Source organism: Epinephelus lanceolatus, chromosome 16 (assembly GCF_041903045.1).
Source record: "Epinephelus lanceolatus isolate andai-2023 chromosome 16, ASM4190304v1, whole genome shotgun sequence".
Classification (NCBI taxonomy): domain Eukaryota; kingdom Metazoa; phylum Chordata; class Actinopteri; order Perciformes; family Serranidae; genus Epinephelus; species Epinephelus lanceolatus.
In genome coordinates, this window is record NC_135749.1 from 21,389,834 (window position 1) to 21,408,473 (window position 18,640).

General features: G+C 40.9%; 1 protein-coding gene across 4 annotated transcripts in view; it reads right to left on the minus strand.

Moving 5' to 3' along the window:
- trps1 (trichorhinophalangeal syndrome I) overlaps positions 1-18,640 on the minus strand; it is a 148,339-nt gene that overhangs the window by 120,124 nt on the left and 9,575 nt on the right. For all 4 annotated transcript variants that reach the window (XM_033637080.2, XM_033637077.2, XM_033637079.2 and 1 more), the window contains exon 2: positions 4,276-4,777. In XM_033637080.2, the coding sequence (XP_033492971.1) occupies positions 4,276-4,288 (13 nt within the window). In that variant the 5' untranslated portion in view covers positions 4,289-4,777. The remainder of the gene's footprint in view (positions 1-4,275; positions 4,778-18,640) is intronic.

Sequence of the window (18,640 nt, forward strand, 5' to 3'; positions counted from 1 at the left end):
CTGGTCTGACAATGAGCTCCAGTTAGCAGTGCTGGGGCTAGCTTTGGGGACGCAGGCGCCGCATGGACGTGGCCCAAGAATCAGAATAGACACGTATATGTGGAGGAAGGTAGAGTGGTTCAACATGAATTTAGCATGAGTCCTGCCAAAGTAAAGCTGTTGCTAGGTGGGGCAAGTTTCTGGGTAAACTCCTCAGCACAGTTGATTAGACTTACAATGCATAACATGATGAACATGGAGCACCTTGGTAGCCCAATGGTTGCAGCACATGCCACACAACTGCAATATCCCTGGTTTGATTCCAGCTGTTGGGCCTTTGTTGTATTTTATACCCTTCTATCCCCCCTTTCCAGTTATCCGCTACACTTTCATCAGTCCGATAAAGGTGAAAAGTACCCCAAAAAGATCTTTCAAGTGATGAACATGATGCACTGCATTATGCTTGACTCCTGAAAGCAAGACGACTGTGTTTGTTGAGTGATTGAGTGATGAGTGATTACACAACAAAGTCTGCTGCCTTCATACATAAAAAATAACTATAACACAAGAATGTAAGGAGACACATACACAAACCGAAACCCATACAGAGCATGAGACACACACACGCACACACACATCTGTCACTTTGATCTTTGATTGATTCTGTACCCTTTAAACAAGTCGATCATTAACAAACCAACAAATTAAGTCATTAATTGCTATGACAGCTGGTGAAGCCTCTTTTATTAATCTCTGTCGGCATAATTAATAAGCCTTAATTGGAATTAATTAGAATTAATTGTTGTTTAGGATCTGGGGGACAAAGAGAAAAACTTGCTGTGTGCGTGCATGTATGCGTGTGTGTATGTGTGCATGCAGGAGGGGCAGAGGTTTAATGCCCTCTGTACAGAATGATGAATGGGTAGTTGTTGCCATCCCACACACACACACACACACACACACAGAATGAAGCACTGACAGAAAAGTAAAGTGTGTGTGCGTTTTAGTGTGAGAACACCTACTGTTAAGTTGTGAGAAGATGAGATCATCATCACACACACAATGAACTACCTGTTGACCCATTTTGTGCAAACAGGTCAAAGGGAAGCTCACACACATACAATGACACATTTTCTACTGAACCAGGTTCCGCTGTGACTTTTGGTGTTTGTGTGAGGAAGATCCAGGGTGACACACTGAGACAGACAGTGAGAGGATGACACAGAAAGAGAGAAAGAAAAGACAGAAAAGAGGAAAAAAAAACACATGGGGACTCTCTGCCTCAGAGGAGCGAAACTCATTTGTGGGGCACTACATCACAGAAATAAACTCCTGAATGTTTTAGTAATGTGTGTGTGTGTGTGTGTGTGTGTGTGTGTGTGTGTGTGTGTGTGTTTGTGTGTGAGTGTCTGTGTGTAGCATGAGAGTCAAACTTGCTTGTGGGCCTGACTGAATTGTCTCTACTCAACATTCCTCAGTTTTCTAAAACTCTGAAAAAAATCGGTCAAATCTGACTTGTACTAGCACATCAAAGACTTTATAATACCACAACACACACAGACGCACACACACACACAGAAACACAAGCGTGCATGCAAGCGCGTGTGTATACACACAGATGGAGGCATGCAAACATACACATGTGTAGACACAGTTGGACACACACAAACACAGACCACAGCTAAAAGCATCAAGCAGCTCAAAGCAATCCGCCCTGCTGAATAACATCACCAAGCAAAGCCACCATACCACATAATGAAAAACATACACAAACACACACACATACAAACACACATGCACATATGCCTGCACTCATGTGCGCAAAAGAGGCTTCATACATTTGTACCCAGTGCCATATACTGCTGTACAAACAGCACCAAAACTCAATTTAGATACAGAAATAAAGGCAGTTTAAAACAAACAAACTTATAGCAAGGTCACACACAAAGTAAGTTGATGAACCTCCCTGCAATCGTCTTTAAAGGGTCAGTTCACCCAAGTGACACACAAAAAACATTCTCCCACTTAGGACTAATTGTGTTTAGCCTTACAGATAGTTTACGATATATAAGAGGAGAATTTAGGAAATTCTTCTCTCAGATCTCTGCCACCATCTCTCAATATAATCAGAGTAAATGGACATTTTTTCAAAGCACTGACAAAATTACTCAACAATCTCTTTCCAGAAAGAATGTCCCAGTTGTTGTGGATAATACAGAAACCTCACTGCGGACAGTTGCACAATTTTTTTTTCATCAGAAACAGTTCACAATGAAAACTGTCGAGGCGGCAAGACAAGAAAAAGCATGAGTGCGTGTGTGAGAAAAAGAAAGGAAACAGGCAGAAAGCGCTTCAGCGTGATGACACCGGTAGGAGGAGGATAACACAGCAGTTGTGTGTGTGTGTGTGTGTGTGTGTGTGTGTGTGTGTGTGTCCAAACCTTAAAAAAAAAAAAAAAAAATCAAAGCAATCCCAAACAAACTGTCTGTGTACGTGTGTGCACCTTTTCACAACAGCCCCGATCCAGCAAAACATGGTGTGGCACATTACGCGGCACATTACTGTATTAACAGCTACATGAACTGCTTATTTAACTAAAATTCATAAACTCACGCTGTCTTTCACAAGCACAGAGTGAAGGATTTTTTTCCATTCACAGCATAACTCAATAAAATGACTTTACACACAAAATCGTGCTCGCTTTACGCCCACACACACACACACACACACACACACACACACACACACACACACACACACACACACAGGCAGGCAGCACAACGCATATAGTATTTCAAAACAGAAACAATAGAAAATTCACACAGCCATAGTTATAATGTACTCTACACCACAAACCACTCCAGCTTTTTGTGCACACTTACATAATAACCTCAACGGTATTTGCATTTCCTGTAGTACAATAAACTGTGTGCTTTTGGGTGCATGAATGCATGCAGCTACAGAAACGCTGACCTGTTCAATTCAAACACTCAGGACGTCACAAACAAATAATGCAGCTTCACATTTAATTAACAGGCACAAAAGCATCTAATTGACATCCTGTAATTGGACGCTCATGATCACCGATCCAGCAACGTCTTTAGATACATGTATACCTCTGATCACTACCAGCGCAGTACATGTTACAGTATTTGCAAAGCAGAATCAACTGTTATGTCAGAGAGGCTCACTTAAGAAGACACGGCTGGTAACAATTACTTACATATTTTGCTCTAAGTACATATACGATCCTACCCAGCCGATCAAACAGCTGACCAAGTTGCTACCACTAGACTTTACACAGTGTAAGCTACTAATGAGTTCTGTTCCCTTATGAGGTTTACTGCAAAGTAGGCATGATGGAGGAGCAGGTAACATTTGGCTAAGAGTCAATCGCTCTGTGATGTCAAAGGCTTTTTCCTGATAATAATCATACAAACAGTTTTCCACCCTCACAAGCAAGGCAGCTAACACACAGTCACTTCCTCCAGCCGTGATGACTAAGAGCAGCTTTTCATAATACTTCTCACAGCACCGTTGCTCTGCAGAAACGCCATTTTATCAGCAGTCGTTTAGTCTCAGCAAACTACCCCCCGCACCCACTCTGGCTAAAGGCAATAACGCTAATCTACTGAGCCCCACAAGCCGCCGGAGCTCTGAGAGGAAGAGATGCTGATCGAAACTTTTATCTTTCATCCGAACAAATGATGCATGTAGTTTTGTGTTCATTTGTTTTTTAAAGTTTAAACAAAATCATGACTCACTGTGCTAAAAAAAAACCAAACAAACAAACAAAATGCACTCAAGCACGCCCACACACACACACACACCAACACTCACATACTGCCTCAGATAATAAATAGAATTGTTGCAATGTGGCGTCACAATGTTGTCATGTATTCTTTAACCCAACATAAATAAGAACAATGCAAAAATGTTGTTGATTAATAAACAATAATTACTTGTGATTTCTGACAATAAATAATAATAAACATCTGATAAAATAACTTGTTGTTTGTTAATAACAAGGACTGAATATTAAAAAAAAACATGAAAAATGAGGGATATGATTTCGTCATTGTACTAAATGTGACTGAAACATGCAGATGTGTAATTTTAAACACATTATTTTGTACAAAAATTAAGTAAAATTAAGTATTTTATTTTGTCAAATGATTTATTTATTTATGTATTATATAATCCTAGTGATGGGGATAATATATTAAAGTTAAGAGCAATAATACTGAGAGAAAATGCAAAAATATATACGACTACATTAAGACCCTTTTGTCCTACCTCTGCTGATCATCAGGTTATAAAAACATCATGGCTGACTCCTGGCCTTGGCATCAGCTCTGTTGAAGCGGCACGATTCGACCCTGCCCCGCGACGGTCCGTCCAGCAGCAGCCAACAGTTCGGCTACTGGCCCTCTGTACTCCACACGATAATGGGAAGCAGAAACCAGGCGTCAGGCCCAAACTAATATCCCTCCATTTCTTTATCAGGTCCACGTAACTCCACTCAGGTCCATGAACATCAGAGCAAAAAGCTTCTTTGACTTTTGTTCAAGAAGGTCTTAAACTCCACGTAGCATCAGCTACCTTTGGTCCAGAGCTGGTGCTCCTCTTATACTTAACAGCTGTGCAACGCAGCTTTGAGTTTGATCAAGTGTGTTGTAGATCCGTGTAAGAAGTGCTATGCAGGCTGCCCTCCTTGCTGTCCGGTCTTTTTTAACTTCTTGGGTTCTGGTTTAGGTCCTCAGTCACGGTTGTCAGAGTCAACCATCACCTTAACAACCTGGAAAATGACAGAAAGACAAATAACGTTAGAAACCAGCACATTTTGCAACATTTACTGGAATATATTTGAGCCAGACGTCAGGCATTCAGTCCATATTTTACGTTTACGGGAAACGATTTTGTCCAAACTTTAGACATCTAAATTGACCGGCTGATCAAAGGTGCACAATACGCAAAAATATTTAGTGCCCTGCTGAGACCTCAGCCAGTCAAACTCTCTAATTGTACCAATTTTGTTTTATCACCATAGCTGACAGCTGACAACGCCTTCCACATGTGAAGACTGTTTTAAGGCCCTGGGATAAAGCCAAGCCACTGGGTTTGTATTGTAAACGTCAAAAATATGTGTGCCATTGAAAAGAGAAAGCATCAACCAGAAGCCTGTTACTGCATTAGTATTTCTTCCCCTTCATATTTTTCTCTAAAATCCGCAGTTATAAAAAAAGGAATGTGTTTGAAAGCTGTGAACTATCCGCCTTTCTAAAAAGCATGTAGTGAGCAAGGCCACACTCAAGGGAGTTCAATTAATAGAACATACCTTTCAGAACAAGCTTGTGTGTGCGAGTGGAAGGGAGGGGAGCGTTATGGACGTTGGCGCAGTCTAATAGCAGCTAAAACAATACTGGTAGTATCGTACTCGGCCGGCTAAAAATACTTTAAATATAGTGTTCAGTACAGTGTGCTGCCAATAAATTGGTGACACAAAAGCCACTAATTATACCTCAAGGAATTAATTCAAATTAGAAAACAATTACAGCCTGTGGGAGCAATCAGTGGCACCAGCACACAACTTCACTCTTTCTGTGTTTCTACAAGTTTTATTCAGTCTAAATAAATATTGATTGTTTTATGAATCAGGAAAAAAAGCCATCATTAATGGGCAACTTCCAGGAATTAATATAGAAATTAATTAACGCATATTAAATTTCCAGAGGCGGTGACCGTTGACGATTGCTTTTTTTTTTAAATTCGGTAATTCTAGTGTTAAATGTAAGACTCTCCAGTTCTCAGTTCCCCCTTTTGTTGCCCCAACCGCAAAAATCACCCCACCCTCTCTGTCTATACCACTCCTCGCTCTCTCTCTTTCTCTTTCTTTCTCTCATTCTGCCACCCCTTCTTCTTCTTTCCATCCATCTTGCCTCTTTCTCCCTCTCACCGCAAATCTAAATCTGAGTCTGTATTTATACAAAGCCGTTTCCTCGGGTCAGTCTGACTCGTGTGTGTGTGTGTGTCTGTGTGCGTGTGCAGGCATGTAGGTGTGTGTATCAGTAGTGGATAAGAGAGTCCGAGATCCACACACACACACACACACACACACACACACACACACACACACACACTTCAGAGCAGAGTCTATATTTGGAACTTTCTTGGTTGCTAATAAAGCCACAGTTTTATCTTCTGTATTCTGAGGCTGTGCATATCAAACCATCTCTCCATGGAAATACCAGAACTATTAATTTCATATTCCCGCTACAAGTTGCACGACTGCACTTTATATTTAAATGTAAAGTAAATAAAGAAGACACAAAAAAGCTGACAACTCAGTGTACCTGCTGAGCGGTTTATCTGGTTCAGTGTGGCCCTGACCACATCCACATGCAGTTTTAACTTTGTTTGGATTATAGATCGAAAATTAACACATCAGCCACCACTATTTGAGAGCTGGAGTGTGTCACTATTTGAGAAGGGATATCTGCTATTTGAAAAGAAAAAACAAAAAAGCTCCCTGGCATAAAAAGTAAAGCACATTATGAGTCATTACTGAAATTATGAGTCATTTTGAAAGACCCTCCCATCTTAAAACAGTGAGTTAAAACAGTGTTTTTGAGGATACAAACATGCAAGGTAGACGTTTGAGATGAAACACATCACAAGTCCCCGTTTAACCTTGCTAAGTGTCTTCAGTGAGAACATCTGAGAGTTCACTGCTTTAACTGAGCGCACTACGACTAAATGCAAACACACAAACAAACACTGAGATCGTTCTCCTTCACTGTGATGTTGTTTTCCCCGGGCTGTAAAATCCCAACTGTGAAATTACACTGATCACACATACACACAGACACATGCTTCCGGTTATTACATGATTGACCACATAATAGCATTAGCTGTTACAGCTGAAAGAAAGTAGGAAGGCTTTTCTTCGAGAACGCAAAGAAAGAAAAAAGAATAACTGGAGGGCGACTTACTCATTAGTAGTACTCACAACAGGAAAAGAAAAGGGTAGAGAGAAGTTTTCTTTTTCTTAAAGAGTGAGTGTGACTCTAAATATTTTCCCTGTGGAGCTCTGACTCAGTCGGACTGCTGCTTACTCATTTACTCAATCGCTCTCTCCCTGCCCCTCTGTTTTTCTCCTTATCCTCTTTTTTCTTTATTCCTCCACAATGACTTTTTTTTTATTCCCCATCTCCGTTTCTCTCGCTGTAACAACTCTCGTTCCCACAGCTCACGTCCATCAACTTTCAACTCTCCGTCTCACTTTTCCTCCCCTCTCCATCACTCCATCAATCCCATCAATCCATCACTGAGCGTTCTGTCATTTTCATATAATTCTTCTGTCTGTTTTTCCAACTGTCATTATGGCTGAGACCCCCCCCCCGACCACCACCCCCACCGCCACCACCACAGCCGCCGCCTCCTCCTGCACTCCGACCCCCCTCCACGAACGTGTGTGGTCCAGTCCGACTATAGACCGTTACATTGTCCCAGACAGGTTGGACTGCGCCACTAGCCGGCAGACGAGGGGGGGAGGGTGGCGGGGGGAGATGGAGAGCGGGGGTTCCTAGGGAATGTTTGTTTTTCTGTTTCCAATTTGGTCCAGCCCGAGGAACTCCACACTCCGCTCTGTCTCAAACACACCATTCATGACGGCCTGACGTACATGATTACACACAAATACCCACTCTCTTGCTCACACACACGCACAGATATGCATGCATGTACGCATATACACACATGCTAAGCTGTCACGGTGCCACCGAAACGCACACACACATGCACCGCACATGCACGCTGACAACCATCAAATTCATTCTCATCATTTTTACCATGAAACACAAGCCCTTTAATTTATCTTTGTTCTCATCTTTTATTGTTTTCTGATTTGTTATTGCTAATGCCGTTTCGAATGACATGGTGGTCAAACTAATTATGCTTGTTTCTTCCTCATCTTTCAGGGATTTTTTTCCCCCCACTGTCCCCAGAAAATGATTGTCTTTGAAAGGCCTTTTTGATGTGTCTCGCTGCGTTTTTAGATGTTATGTAGACAGAGTTAAGCTCCATGTTCCACCAATTAGAGCACAGAGAGCACATTGTTTCATACGCAACTCAACTGTTCCATCTGAAATGGATTATTTTAGTCAGATTTGTTGTTTGGATTTCAAACACACAACGCTGATCTTTGCATGTACTAATAAAGCTTTATCTTGTATCAACACAAACAAACAGTCCGGCCAACATATATGCCGGCTTTCTGTGTTTTTTTTTTTTTTAATGCTGCATGTTGGTTTGTTTTTAGATGTTGTGTAGTTTAGTTCCACATTCCATCAATTACTCATTGGACAGACAGGAAACCACATTGCTTTTTTGTTCAAACGCTACATAAGAAAATGATAGGTTTGTGCAGTTGTTTTGATTGTTTGTATTTTACAGTCACAAAGCGTGATGCCCAAAAAATTTTAAGAAATATTTAAGATGGACAGCAAATCAGATATCACAAGCAGACAGACAGAACTGATGAAGATGATTTTTTTTTTTTTTTGGTTTTTAAAAGTTACACAACTGTGGGTTCACCTCCGACCAATCACAAGACAGAAATAAGATATTTAACTGTACAGTGACGCTCCATCTGAAAAGAACATGATTACATGCCACATCTGAAAGTTATTGTTGTTTTGGGTGTGCCTGCTTTACTTGTGTTCCAGATACATTAATCATCCGGGGTAATCAGAAATCAAAGTGCATTTGCATATATTTATTTTGTTTTAAAATTGTCTAAAAGTTCAATTGCTTGTAATTGCTTGTTTTAATGTTTTGAACGCTAAAAACAGGACGACTGTCAATTGAAGTTACAGCACAGCTATGTTTGCCCTGGATACACAGACAGGCCGAAAAGCTAAAGTAGGTCTCTTCTTTTTTTTTTTCTCAGTTGTTGACTCATCACTACTGCAACATGGATTTAACATCAAAAGCTGAATACGAGGCAAAAGAGCAGGCAAACACAGGAAAGGGGGATACATCTGTTCTCCACTGATCCTTTAAACACACTATGAAATTACCAGAAGCCTTTCAAATGTTCCAAATATGAGCTTAAAATTTACACCGTGAGCTAAAAACACAAAAAAGCATTGTTTTCTATAGGTTCATTAAAGTGTATCTTCTCTACATAAACAGCTATACCTATACAGTTGTCATGGTAACCCCAGAGACTACTATAACAATACTGATGCCACTTAAGGTCAGTTCCTGACAGCTCCTATGTTATAACAGCTTTCTGTTCTGTGGACTGATGGACGAGGAAAAATATGAAACAATACAGTTTTTATACATTGGCTAGGAAATGCTAACATGATAGCTCCCAGCGGAGAACATGTCAGAGAGCAGACCCCACTGTGAGCATTTGAGGAGCAGCTGACACTAACTGCTGATGTCCATGTCGAAACAGTGTACTGATGACCATCTACGGTTACATACAGAATATTCCCGGTGAGTTTCTTTTGAATGGAGACTGGAATTCACAGTTCAAATGAAAGCAGAGCAAACAGAATTAGTCACTTAATCGATATTGTAATTTTTCCAAGTATTAAAGGCCAACAATTCCTTTGTTCAAGCTTATATAATGTGAGTATTTGCTGCTTTGATTTGACAGGAAATGAAATATTTGCCGTTTTCGATACCAGAATCGGGAAAGCCTCCAATACTGCCTAAAATGTTGGATCAGGTATCGACTAGTACGCGAGCTTATACACCTATCAAGTGACACCAAGTGATTATCAATAGTTAACTTTAAATTAACTTTGAAGTAATTTCACGTTCCGATAAAATTACATAGAAATAAATGTTGCTCTCAAACAGTAGCCTACACAGTAACTTGCATAATGCAGACACTGGCAGCTCCTGGGTTAGGGTTAGGGGTTAGGGGTTAGGGGGTTAGGGTTAGGGGGTTAGCCCTAACCCTAACCAAGAAGAATGGTTTGCCAGTAAATAGCGTAACATTAGCCATTAGCAAAATGTCAGTAATTTGGCCGAATTTTAGACTGGAAAGTCTGACTGGTAAAAAGATGTGTACAGTATGCAAAGCTTTCGTTTTGCAGGGTGACACTAGATTTTTTATTTTCTTTATTAAGAAAGCTCCGTGGCATTTATTCACTGAATGTATTGGTTCATGATTTACAAAGGATTAAACCTGAGCAACACCAAACAACAATAACAGCAATCATGTCACATCCATACAGGGTTAGTATACAGCTGTTATTTATTTATTTATTCTTTAATGCAATGGTATTGCATTGGCACCCAGTATCAGCTGATGTGCAAGTTCAGGAATGAGAATCTGTGTCAGGCAGAAAAAACTGGTATCAGAACATCTCAAGCTTTTCAAACACAATAAAGTATTTGAAGATGCTGATTTTGTATCTATAAAACTGTAAATGGCATCTTTCATAATTTTCTGTTATCGTATGGACCAAACAATTAATTGATTAAACCAGAAAATAATTCAGTAATTCATTGGATGCAACACTAATTAAAGCTGATAGCAGTTATCTAGTTAAGTGTGCATTTCCATGCTGCAAAGATCATAATCACTTCACTTGTGTTGACATGAACTAAACGTGCATCTTGTGCTGTGCATTATATCTGTAATCATGTCCATTTCTGAATATTCTCATCAGATGTTGTATACACAGATTTGTTTTGCTGTCTTGTGAAGTTGCTCTGGCTCTAAAATGTGGAGCGCTGCTCTCAGTGCATGAGTAGACACAAAGAACAATAGAGCAAAGCAGAAACTCCTTGTTGTCATAACAGGATCATGCCAGTGATTTTAATCTTTTGTGAACGACATCAATTGCAAATCTTGATCGACCAGATCTTTCAGCCGCTGAGGTTGAAGTCGAGGGAGTGGTCTGTCTATTCGTTACTGTAAGCAACGCCCAGAGCTTTTAAGTTTTGCTCTGACACAGACGCACGTGCTGACACACTGCCACTTCCTCTGTAACAGATATGTTCCTCTTAGAGCCTCTTAGCGCCTATTAGACAATCAGAGGAATGGTATCAGTCCACTTGTTTTTGTGGAGTGTGAAATTAGACCTATAATTGGATATTCCAGATCTGGAGGGCGAGGCATCATGTACAACACTCAGATATGTTAAAATGCAGCCACTGGTTTTAGAACTAGGACTTTTTTGTTGTTTTATTGGGACTATTTTTAGGTATTTTGCCTTCATTTAAGAATTGACAGTATAGTATGGGGCCATTCAATAAATTCAATTGGGCCGGATTTTAAAAAAAGGAAATGTAAAAGGGCCAAACATTTTCGGCGGCGAGCAGTTTTTGGTCCCATACCTGACCCAGGCACTTCACAATGTGCAGAATCTCACTCCCTCTCTCCCTCTCTCCCTCACACACACAATCACACACACACCTTGCCTCACCTCATGACTTTTTCCATCAAGGTCAAAGAAAAGCATTCAGGATAAGACACAGGACATATTTTTTGACTATTCGACCACAGCCATGATGTTTTAAAAAGCAACTAAGCGTGGTCGAGACTGCACATGAGAACACATTTTGTGAAATATACAACGGGCGGTGTCGCTATATCAATCCATACATCCTGCCCTATTGGGATTGCGTATGTAACTCAACACAGATAAGAAGGGAGCAAGATGGCTCACTCGTAGCTACCTTCAAACCCTACATGTAGTTTTTGTCAGACAGGTATATCAGATTTATGTGTGCTGGGCCACTTGGAGGCTTCTTGGAGTTGAATAGTCCTGGTATAGCAGATGTCAGATGGGGAGAGAACAAGAAGTAGACTGAGCAATGACAGTGATTACATGGTATGCACCTTAGTCCACTAGGCAATACAGACACCCCCAGAAATTTAAGTGACAGAACCGTTTTAAGAAAATCAATCAAATCTAAAACTTCCATAACAGCTCATATTGGCCCCACACATTTTACTATTTGCCATCTACAACTCTGAAAAGGGGAACTGAAACTTTGCTTACCATCATTTTAAACATGAGATAATTAAAGTAAGTGCACCTCTTAAAAAAGTAAGATCACTTTTCAGCTTATTTACTAAAATAAACTGCACAAAGTTTGGCAGTGGAACAAATAAATGACTCAAGGATTTATTAAAGATTTTAAGTTTGTGAAAAAGCTTTTTGTCTGCTTTCCAAAGTTGCTGCTCCGGTCAGAGAGTTAATGTTTTTTTGTTTCAGTTTGGTTAACTGCCGCTGCGGCTGGTAGAGGAGTCAAACTTACCAACCACAGTCGAGACAGTATCTGCATTCGCCTGCGTGGACGGTGTTAATGTCTCGCCTTGATGTACGATAGTAGCAGGAAACTGGGAGCTGCATAAATCAACATGGGACTGTTGATTTTGACCTTGCTCTCCACAGCTAAGACTCTCATACATCAAAAATAATGGAGAACAAACTCCGCTTCAGTGTTGGATGTAGGCGTAATGGAAGGAACTAGTAGCTGCATAAATCAACATGTTGATTGTTGACGCTCGCCTAGCTGTCTTTTTTCCCCCAAAATACGGAAAACAAACTTCAGCTCTGCCAGAAACACACACATTACACACATACATCTCACCAGCCTGTGCAAGTCTGCCAAGCATATCTGATTATTTTAAACACACACATACACATGCACACATCCCTGGATGTGTGTGTGTGTGTGTGTGTGTGTGTGTGTGTGTGTGTGTGTGTGTGTGTGTCAGGGTTTGGTTTGTCTCTGTCTGGGTAAGCTCAAACATTACGTCAGTCACACACACGCACATCCACAGACAGAAACAGGGTGATACACTAGACCATGCACATACTACAACACACTCAAAACACAACTCTCCCCTTCTCATGCACACACACACACACACACACACACTTTCCACTCCTGGAGAATCGGACGTTTCCTGCAAGCGGCCGGCCCGACGGGAAAAATGTCTGGACAAACTTAAGACGCACGCGCACACACACACACGTACAGACACACAACGGAACATTTTCAACCCACAATGTTGACTTTATATTCCTTTCCAGAGCCCTTCTATCTACACGCCGGCCAAGTGAAGCAGCGTTTCCCTGTTGATCACTACCGGGAAGCGAGACTGGGAGGTTTCAGGGCCTCAGTGATGTCAATGCAGGGCTGGACTCCAGTCAAAAACTGGATTTTAATCAAAAATCAAAGCCAAACATGATCATACTATCAAACTGAGTCAGTGTCATTACTTTAATGCAAAATTTGCACAGTAGTGAAAACATTCTTTAATATTTCTCAATCAAAGACACTTGCATTGCTTAAGAGGTATCAACTTCCCTTTGAAACAATTCTTCAGTAAATCTACAAATCTGATCTAGTGACTGAATGCCGGAGCATCTTTCCCTTTTCTGGACAGCTGCAAGGAATGTTTCCAATGATGCGTTGTTGATTTGCAAAGAGATAGAGAACCTGACTTGATGCCACAGAGCTGAATCATTCTTCACATAGTTAAGGGTTATAATTCGGATTAACAATTTGATTCTACAAGCCGTATTTGCATGCTGTATACACAGTATATACCGGCATATCCACCTACCTCACGTATGTAAGGCAACCTATCAAATTCCCTGTATGTGCACACATACTTGCCCAATGAATCTGATTTTTGTAGCAAATAACTACTACACGAAATACTAAACAGCTCAGACTATAACTGTGTGCTCCAGACCTTATTACATCTGATTCTGTCTACATTCTCCTGTCTTTTCGAGGCAGAGATTTGAGCTGCAGGCTGGTTAATATGCGAAGCTTCTCTCGTCCTCAAATTGAATCTATTCAAAAGGATTTTCTCTCAATTTCGGAGGCAGAGCAACCCAGAAAATTATTTTAGTGTACAGTATGTAGCCAGGGCTCGACAGTAAGGATTGCCTGATCGGGCATGTGTTAAATAAAAAATTGAACACATTCTTTCTGTTTAAGGGAGCTGATGATGGAAATAGTTGAGGAGCAATTATCCTGGAAACAGGAGTTTAGTTGGGTGACATTAGAGGATGCGGGCGCAAGAGAGCAAGGAGACTAAAACAAGGCTGTTTTTCATGACGATTAACTTTAGTGTTTGGTGTTACTTGAAGGGGGGCAAGTAAAAACTGCCTTCAGACAAGCAGATTTCTGACCCAGAACCCTGGTGCTAAATTGCCGATATTCCAGAGATTAAACTGTGGTGCCCCAAACATGCGCCTGCTCACTCATCTGCTCAGATCTTTTACTTTTCACTCCACATGCTGTTTTTCTTCACTCTCTTTTCTTTCCATCCATTGCTGTCAAAGCTGCCTCATTCTCCAGAATTATTCAGGAGAGACTTTTTGAACACTCCGCTTCATAACCCCACATGTAAAGTCTAAGTGAAGTCGTGGGCCTGTGGTGCAATATTACTGGAATATATCCCGAAAAACAAAGCAAGAAGCACTTGTTTTATCTTATCCTTCAAGACATGACTCCAATTTTAAAGCTGCTTTAAGTACCAGGCGAGATAAAGCCAGAGCATTTCCCTGCTTCACACCTTGCCAAACTAATCCTGAATAGATTTTTTATTATTTGAAAAACAAAAACACAAGGAGCGCCTTCTTTATCTTATCTCATAACAGACACATCCCCTGAGGTTTTATTTAAATCTGGTAAAGACACATAAAGTGCACCTCTGGTACTGGAAAGCACACATTTCTAGTGTTTTGCAGAGGTCTGAAAGTTGTAGATGTCCAAGCGACTGAGAGAACACAAGACGGCAGAGGGAGTGGCCGTGTGAAGAGATCACAAAAGTTACAGTTGATCTGTCAAGGCATGTCATCTGCCCGGGTTTCTTGAACCTCCTCCCAGCCAACGCTCTCCAGACACTAAACTGACTTCTCTATAATCTAATCATTTAACTCACTGACTCGTCTGAGAGCGAGAAAGAGAAGAGGTTAGAGACTGTGAGAGATTCTCACAGCTAGGTGAAATCGGCCACTAAAGAAAGAGAGGACAACTTGTGTGTGAAGCACTAAAAAGCCCAAAAGCCATGTTGCAGAACAAACGCCATGCCCCCCACTGTGCTTTTCCACCCACCCCAACACACACACACTCACACACACAGGCCCGGAGTAAATTTAACTGTCAGCCGTAAAGTTTTCGACTATAGCAAGTGATCTTTTGCCCCCTTTCCTCTCCCCGCTTTTCCTCCTCCCACTCCTCTGTCTATGCAAATGAGCTCCTCATTTGTCCTTCTGTCCATCCATCCTTCCTTCCTTCCCTTATTTGTTTCCTCTCTTACTCTGTATCCACCTTATTGTTTTAAGCATTTCCTTTTCCTACTCTACTTATGTCTATCACATTAACAGCCTAGTTTTGTTTTCTTTCCTCATCCTTTGTCTCACTTCCTATCTCCTTCCCTCCCTCCATCCATCCTTGTCTCTGCCACTGACCACAGACATCTCTCTTTATCCCATCCACCTTATTTCCTCCCTCCTACCTCCCCAGAAATGAAAAACTACCCTTTCCCTCTTCCCTCTTCTTCATCCATTCTCCCTTACCCCCCGCCCCCTTACTACCCACACACACACACACACACTTCTGACTGTGGGCCTCTGACACCCACCTTCTCCTCTCCTCTCCACAAAAGTCTCAAAGACCCCCAGATGTGCGCCCCCTTAATTTCCATTTCAAAAAAGAACCACCTCCCTCCCTCCATCATCCATCTATCCATGCATCCACTTGATCACACACACACACACACACACACACACACTGCAGACACTTCAAAAACACACCGTTACACATGCACACTTCTCAGCAAGTAGACCTTTTTTTGTTTCCTTTTCGTGAGAGACAAAACTTATAAAAAAACATGCTGACCATGACAAACATCACTTATCAGATCCTTTAAAGGGGAGTGCTGGACTGTTGCAGGCTTTTGTCAATACAATCAGAAGACTAGAAGACTTCCCCTTCCACAGAGATATTTTTAAAAACATGCTGACCATCAAAATTATTATTTATCCACAGAAAGGAACATGCTGATGGCAACACATTGCATGAATCTCTGTGGTCTTCAAATGACAGTGAGGACCCAAAGGTGAGTCCTGAAGAAGCTATCACTCTAAACTACTTGTGTACTTTTTCCACCAAAATTACTGCGTATATACAGGTTTTTTTACACACTAAAAAAACGGTTAAAAATAGTACACTGCTTTCCCTTTGCCAGCAGTAAACGAGCATGCTCTTCTGACATGAACGGGCAGGAAAACAGTTTAGTAAACAGTAGCAAGCAGTATGGAGGCCAGTAAAAGAATGTTACAAAGAAGCTTGAATGCTGCTTAGACACATGCGGATGGTATTTTATGATGGCCGGTCTTGCATCGCGCCGGAGGAGGGGCTAAAATGAGCGCATCTACCCTGGTGTTATATATCTATCACTGGCAATCGAAGACTATCTGAGCTGAAACCGATAAATACCTGTAACTACTACAGAGTCATCTGTCCCAGGAGTGAATGCACATTATAACCGTTTCCATTAAATGCAAAAGCCAGATGTTAAAGGTGTTAGTGGGTTTTGTGTCCACTGGGAAAGAGGCTCTGGGTAAAACGATGTGGTTTTGATGCTCTACCTTAAACAATAACCTGCAAAACTAGGTTTGAGCGTAGCCTTTTTGTTGCATTTAGGTCTGTGCAATTATTTTAAAAAAATGAGTCTCGTACCAACCTAATTTCGGCAATGTTTGCAGAGAATTTGAGTCTATTTTACTGCAAACAAATACCTAAATGTATTTTTGACTCCTGAATATGTTAAATAAATACATCTTAGTCACAATCCATTATTTTATACTTATTGTGTAGTACAAAGCTTCAGTATGAGAGGTCCAATATGAGGACAGAGAATAGTGAGAATCAGATAAGGACTGCAACAAACAGGTATTATCAATTCAGACGGGAGTGGTATCACCAAGGGACTTAATGTCTGTATTTTACTCAAATTTACTGACACTGTCCCCCTGGATGATGCGCACAGTCTTTGTAACTCTGTCTAACTCATATTTAAAAAACAAAACAGAAAATATGTCACATCATCCATCCCATCATCTTTTGTAATGTTGCTTTTCTGATGGATTTGAACTTGCTCTTCCTGCAAATGGGTCTCCATGCTGTATAGCAAGATGAGCCTCCTGAGATGACAATTTGTACGGGACTAATATATCACATGGCCACTGTGTTTGGCAAAATATGGTAGGTAAGTTGAGCTGGAATTTTTACTTGACAATTCACGGGCATGGCAGATTGGCACGGAGTTAAGATCACAGACAACCATGACAATTATTACAAATCACCACAGGTCCCCAAGTTATACCACTCCCATGCAACTAGGGCTAAAATCAATTAATCTTATCATTTTTTTTTTCTTAATCAATTAATTAATCCTGGTTATTCATTGCTTGGTCCACAGACTGTCAGAAAATACTGACAAATGCCCATCACAGCTTCCAGAAGCTCACTGTGAGGCCCTCAAATGTCCAAAGAAATTCAATTTACAATCATAGAAGACTGAGAACACTAGAAAATATCCTTTGTAATTCTTTTGTTTTTGTAAAACAAAGGCCTGTTTGTTTGTAATCATAAATAACTACCTACAGAGCTAATCCACGGACTGCAGCTCAACACAGGACTGAAGGAATGTGATCTGATGATCACCGTTCAAAACCATTCAACAGTGTTGTGCAGCCACCAAGACGAGCCCATCTGCAGCATTATACTGCAGATAAATTGCCACTTAAGTTCACATAAGGAAAAAAAATCTACCTGAGCTAACAGGTTGTGGCTTATTGCCCAAAGTCAAGCGTTTCATTTTACAATCAAAGAATCCCTCACCTTATATAGGATACACACACTGAACTAAAGTTTTTGTACCGGGACAAGATGCTACACCTTTAAATATGCCGATTAAGCACTCTTAACTGCTGTAAGAGAAGATGAATCCCTGCTTCTTTCAAAGTTTATGTGGTTTGAAGCGAAGCCCTGAGGGCATCCGCTCAAACTGTCTGCAGGGATGTACCCTCTAAAGCCCAAAGCTGCTACTGCAGGATTATTTAACAGAATCAGAAGAACCAAGCCCATCCCCATCCTGCAGAGAACAGGTGAGACAGTTAGCTGTATCTAACCACATTTCACTGGTTCTTTCAGATCTGGGCAGAAATGTCAAGCTGGACCAGAGACAAGTTGGAAGGGTGTCATATCTCCCTGTGTTCTCCTCCCACTGTCTCTCTGCTATGGAGCAGGGTTACATGAAAAAAAAAATAACACCACAGGCCAGACTGGCCATTCATGAATAACAGTTAGTAGACCCATACTTAATCTTTATTTTAATGTTTTGTTTTTTTCTATAGTCCAAACAGACAGAGTCCAAACAGTCCACACAGCCAGAAGCACATGTAACAAATCTGCAGAGGCTGGTGTGGCTATTTGCTTTAATGAAAAAAAGAACGTACATGTTAGTCGTTTAAATCATAGTTTTAATTTGACAGGACGCCATAAAAAGTCTGTCCCTTATTACAAAGACAGACAAACACACACACGCACGCTCACACTCACACTGACAGACACACGCACGCATGCACACAGAGTG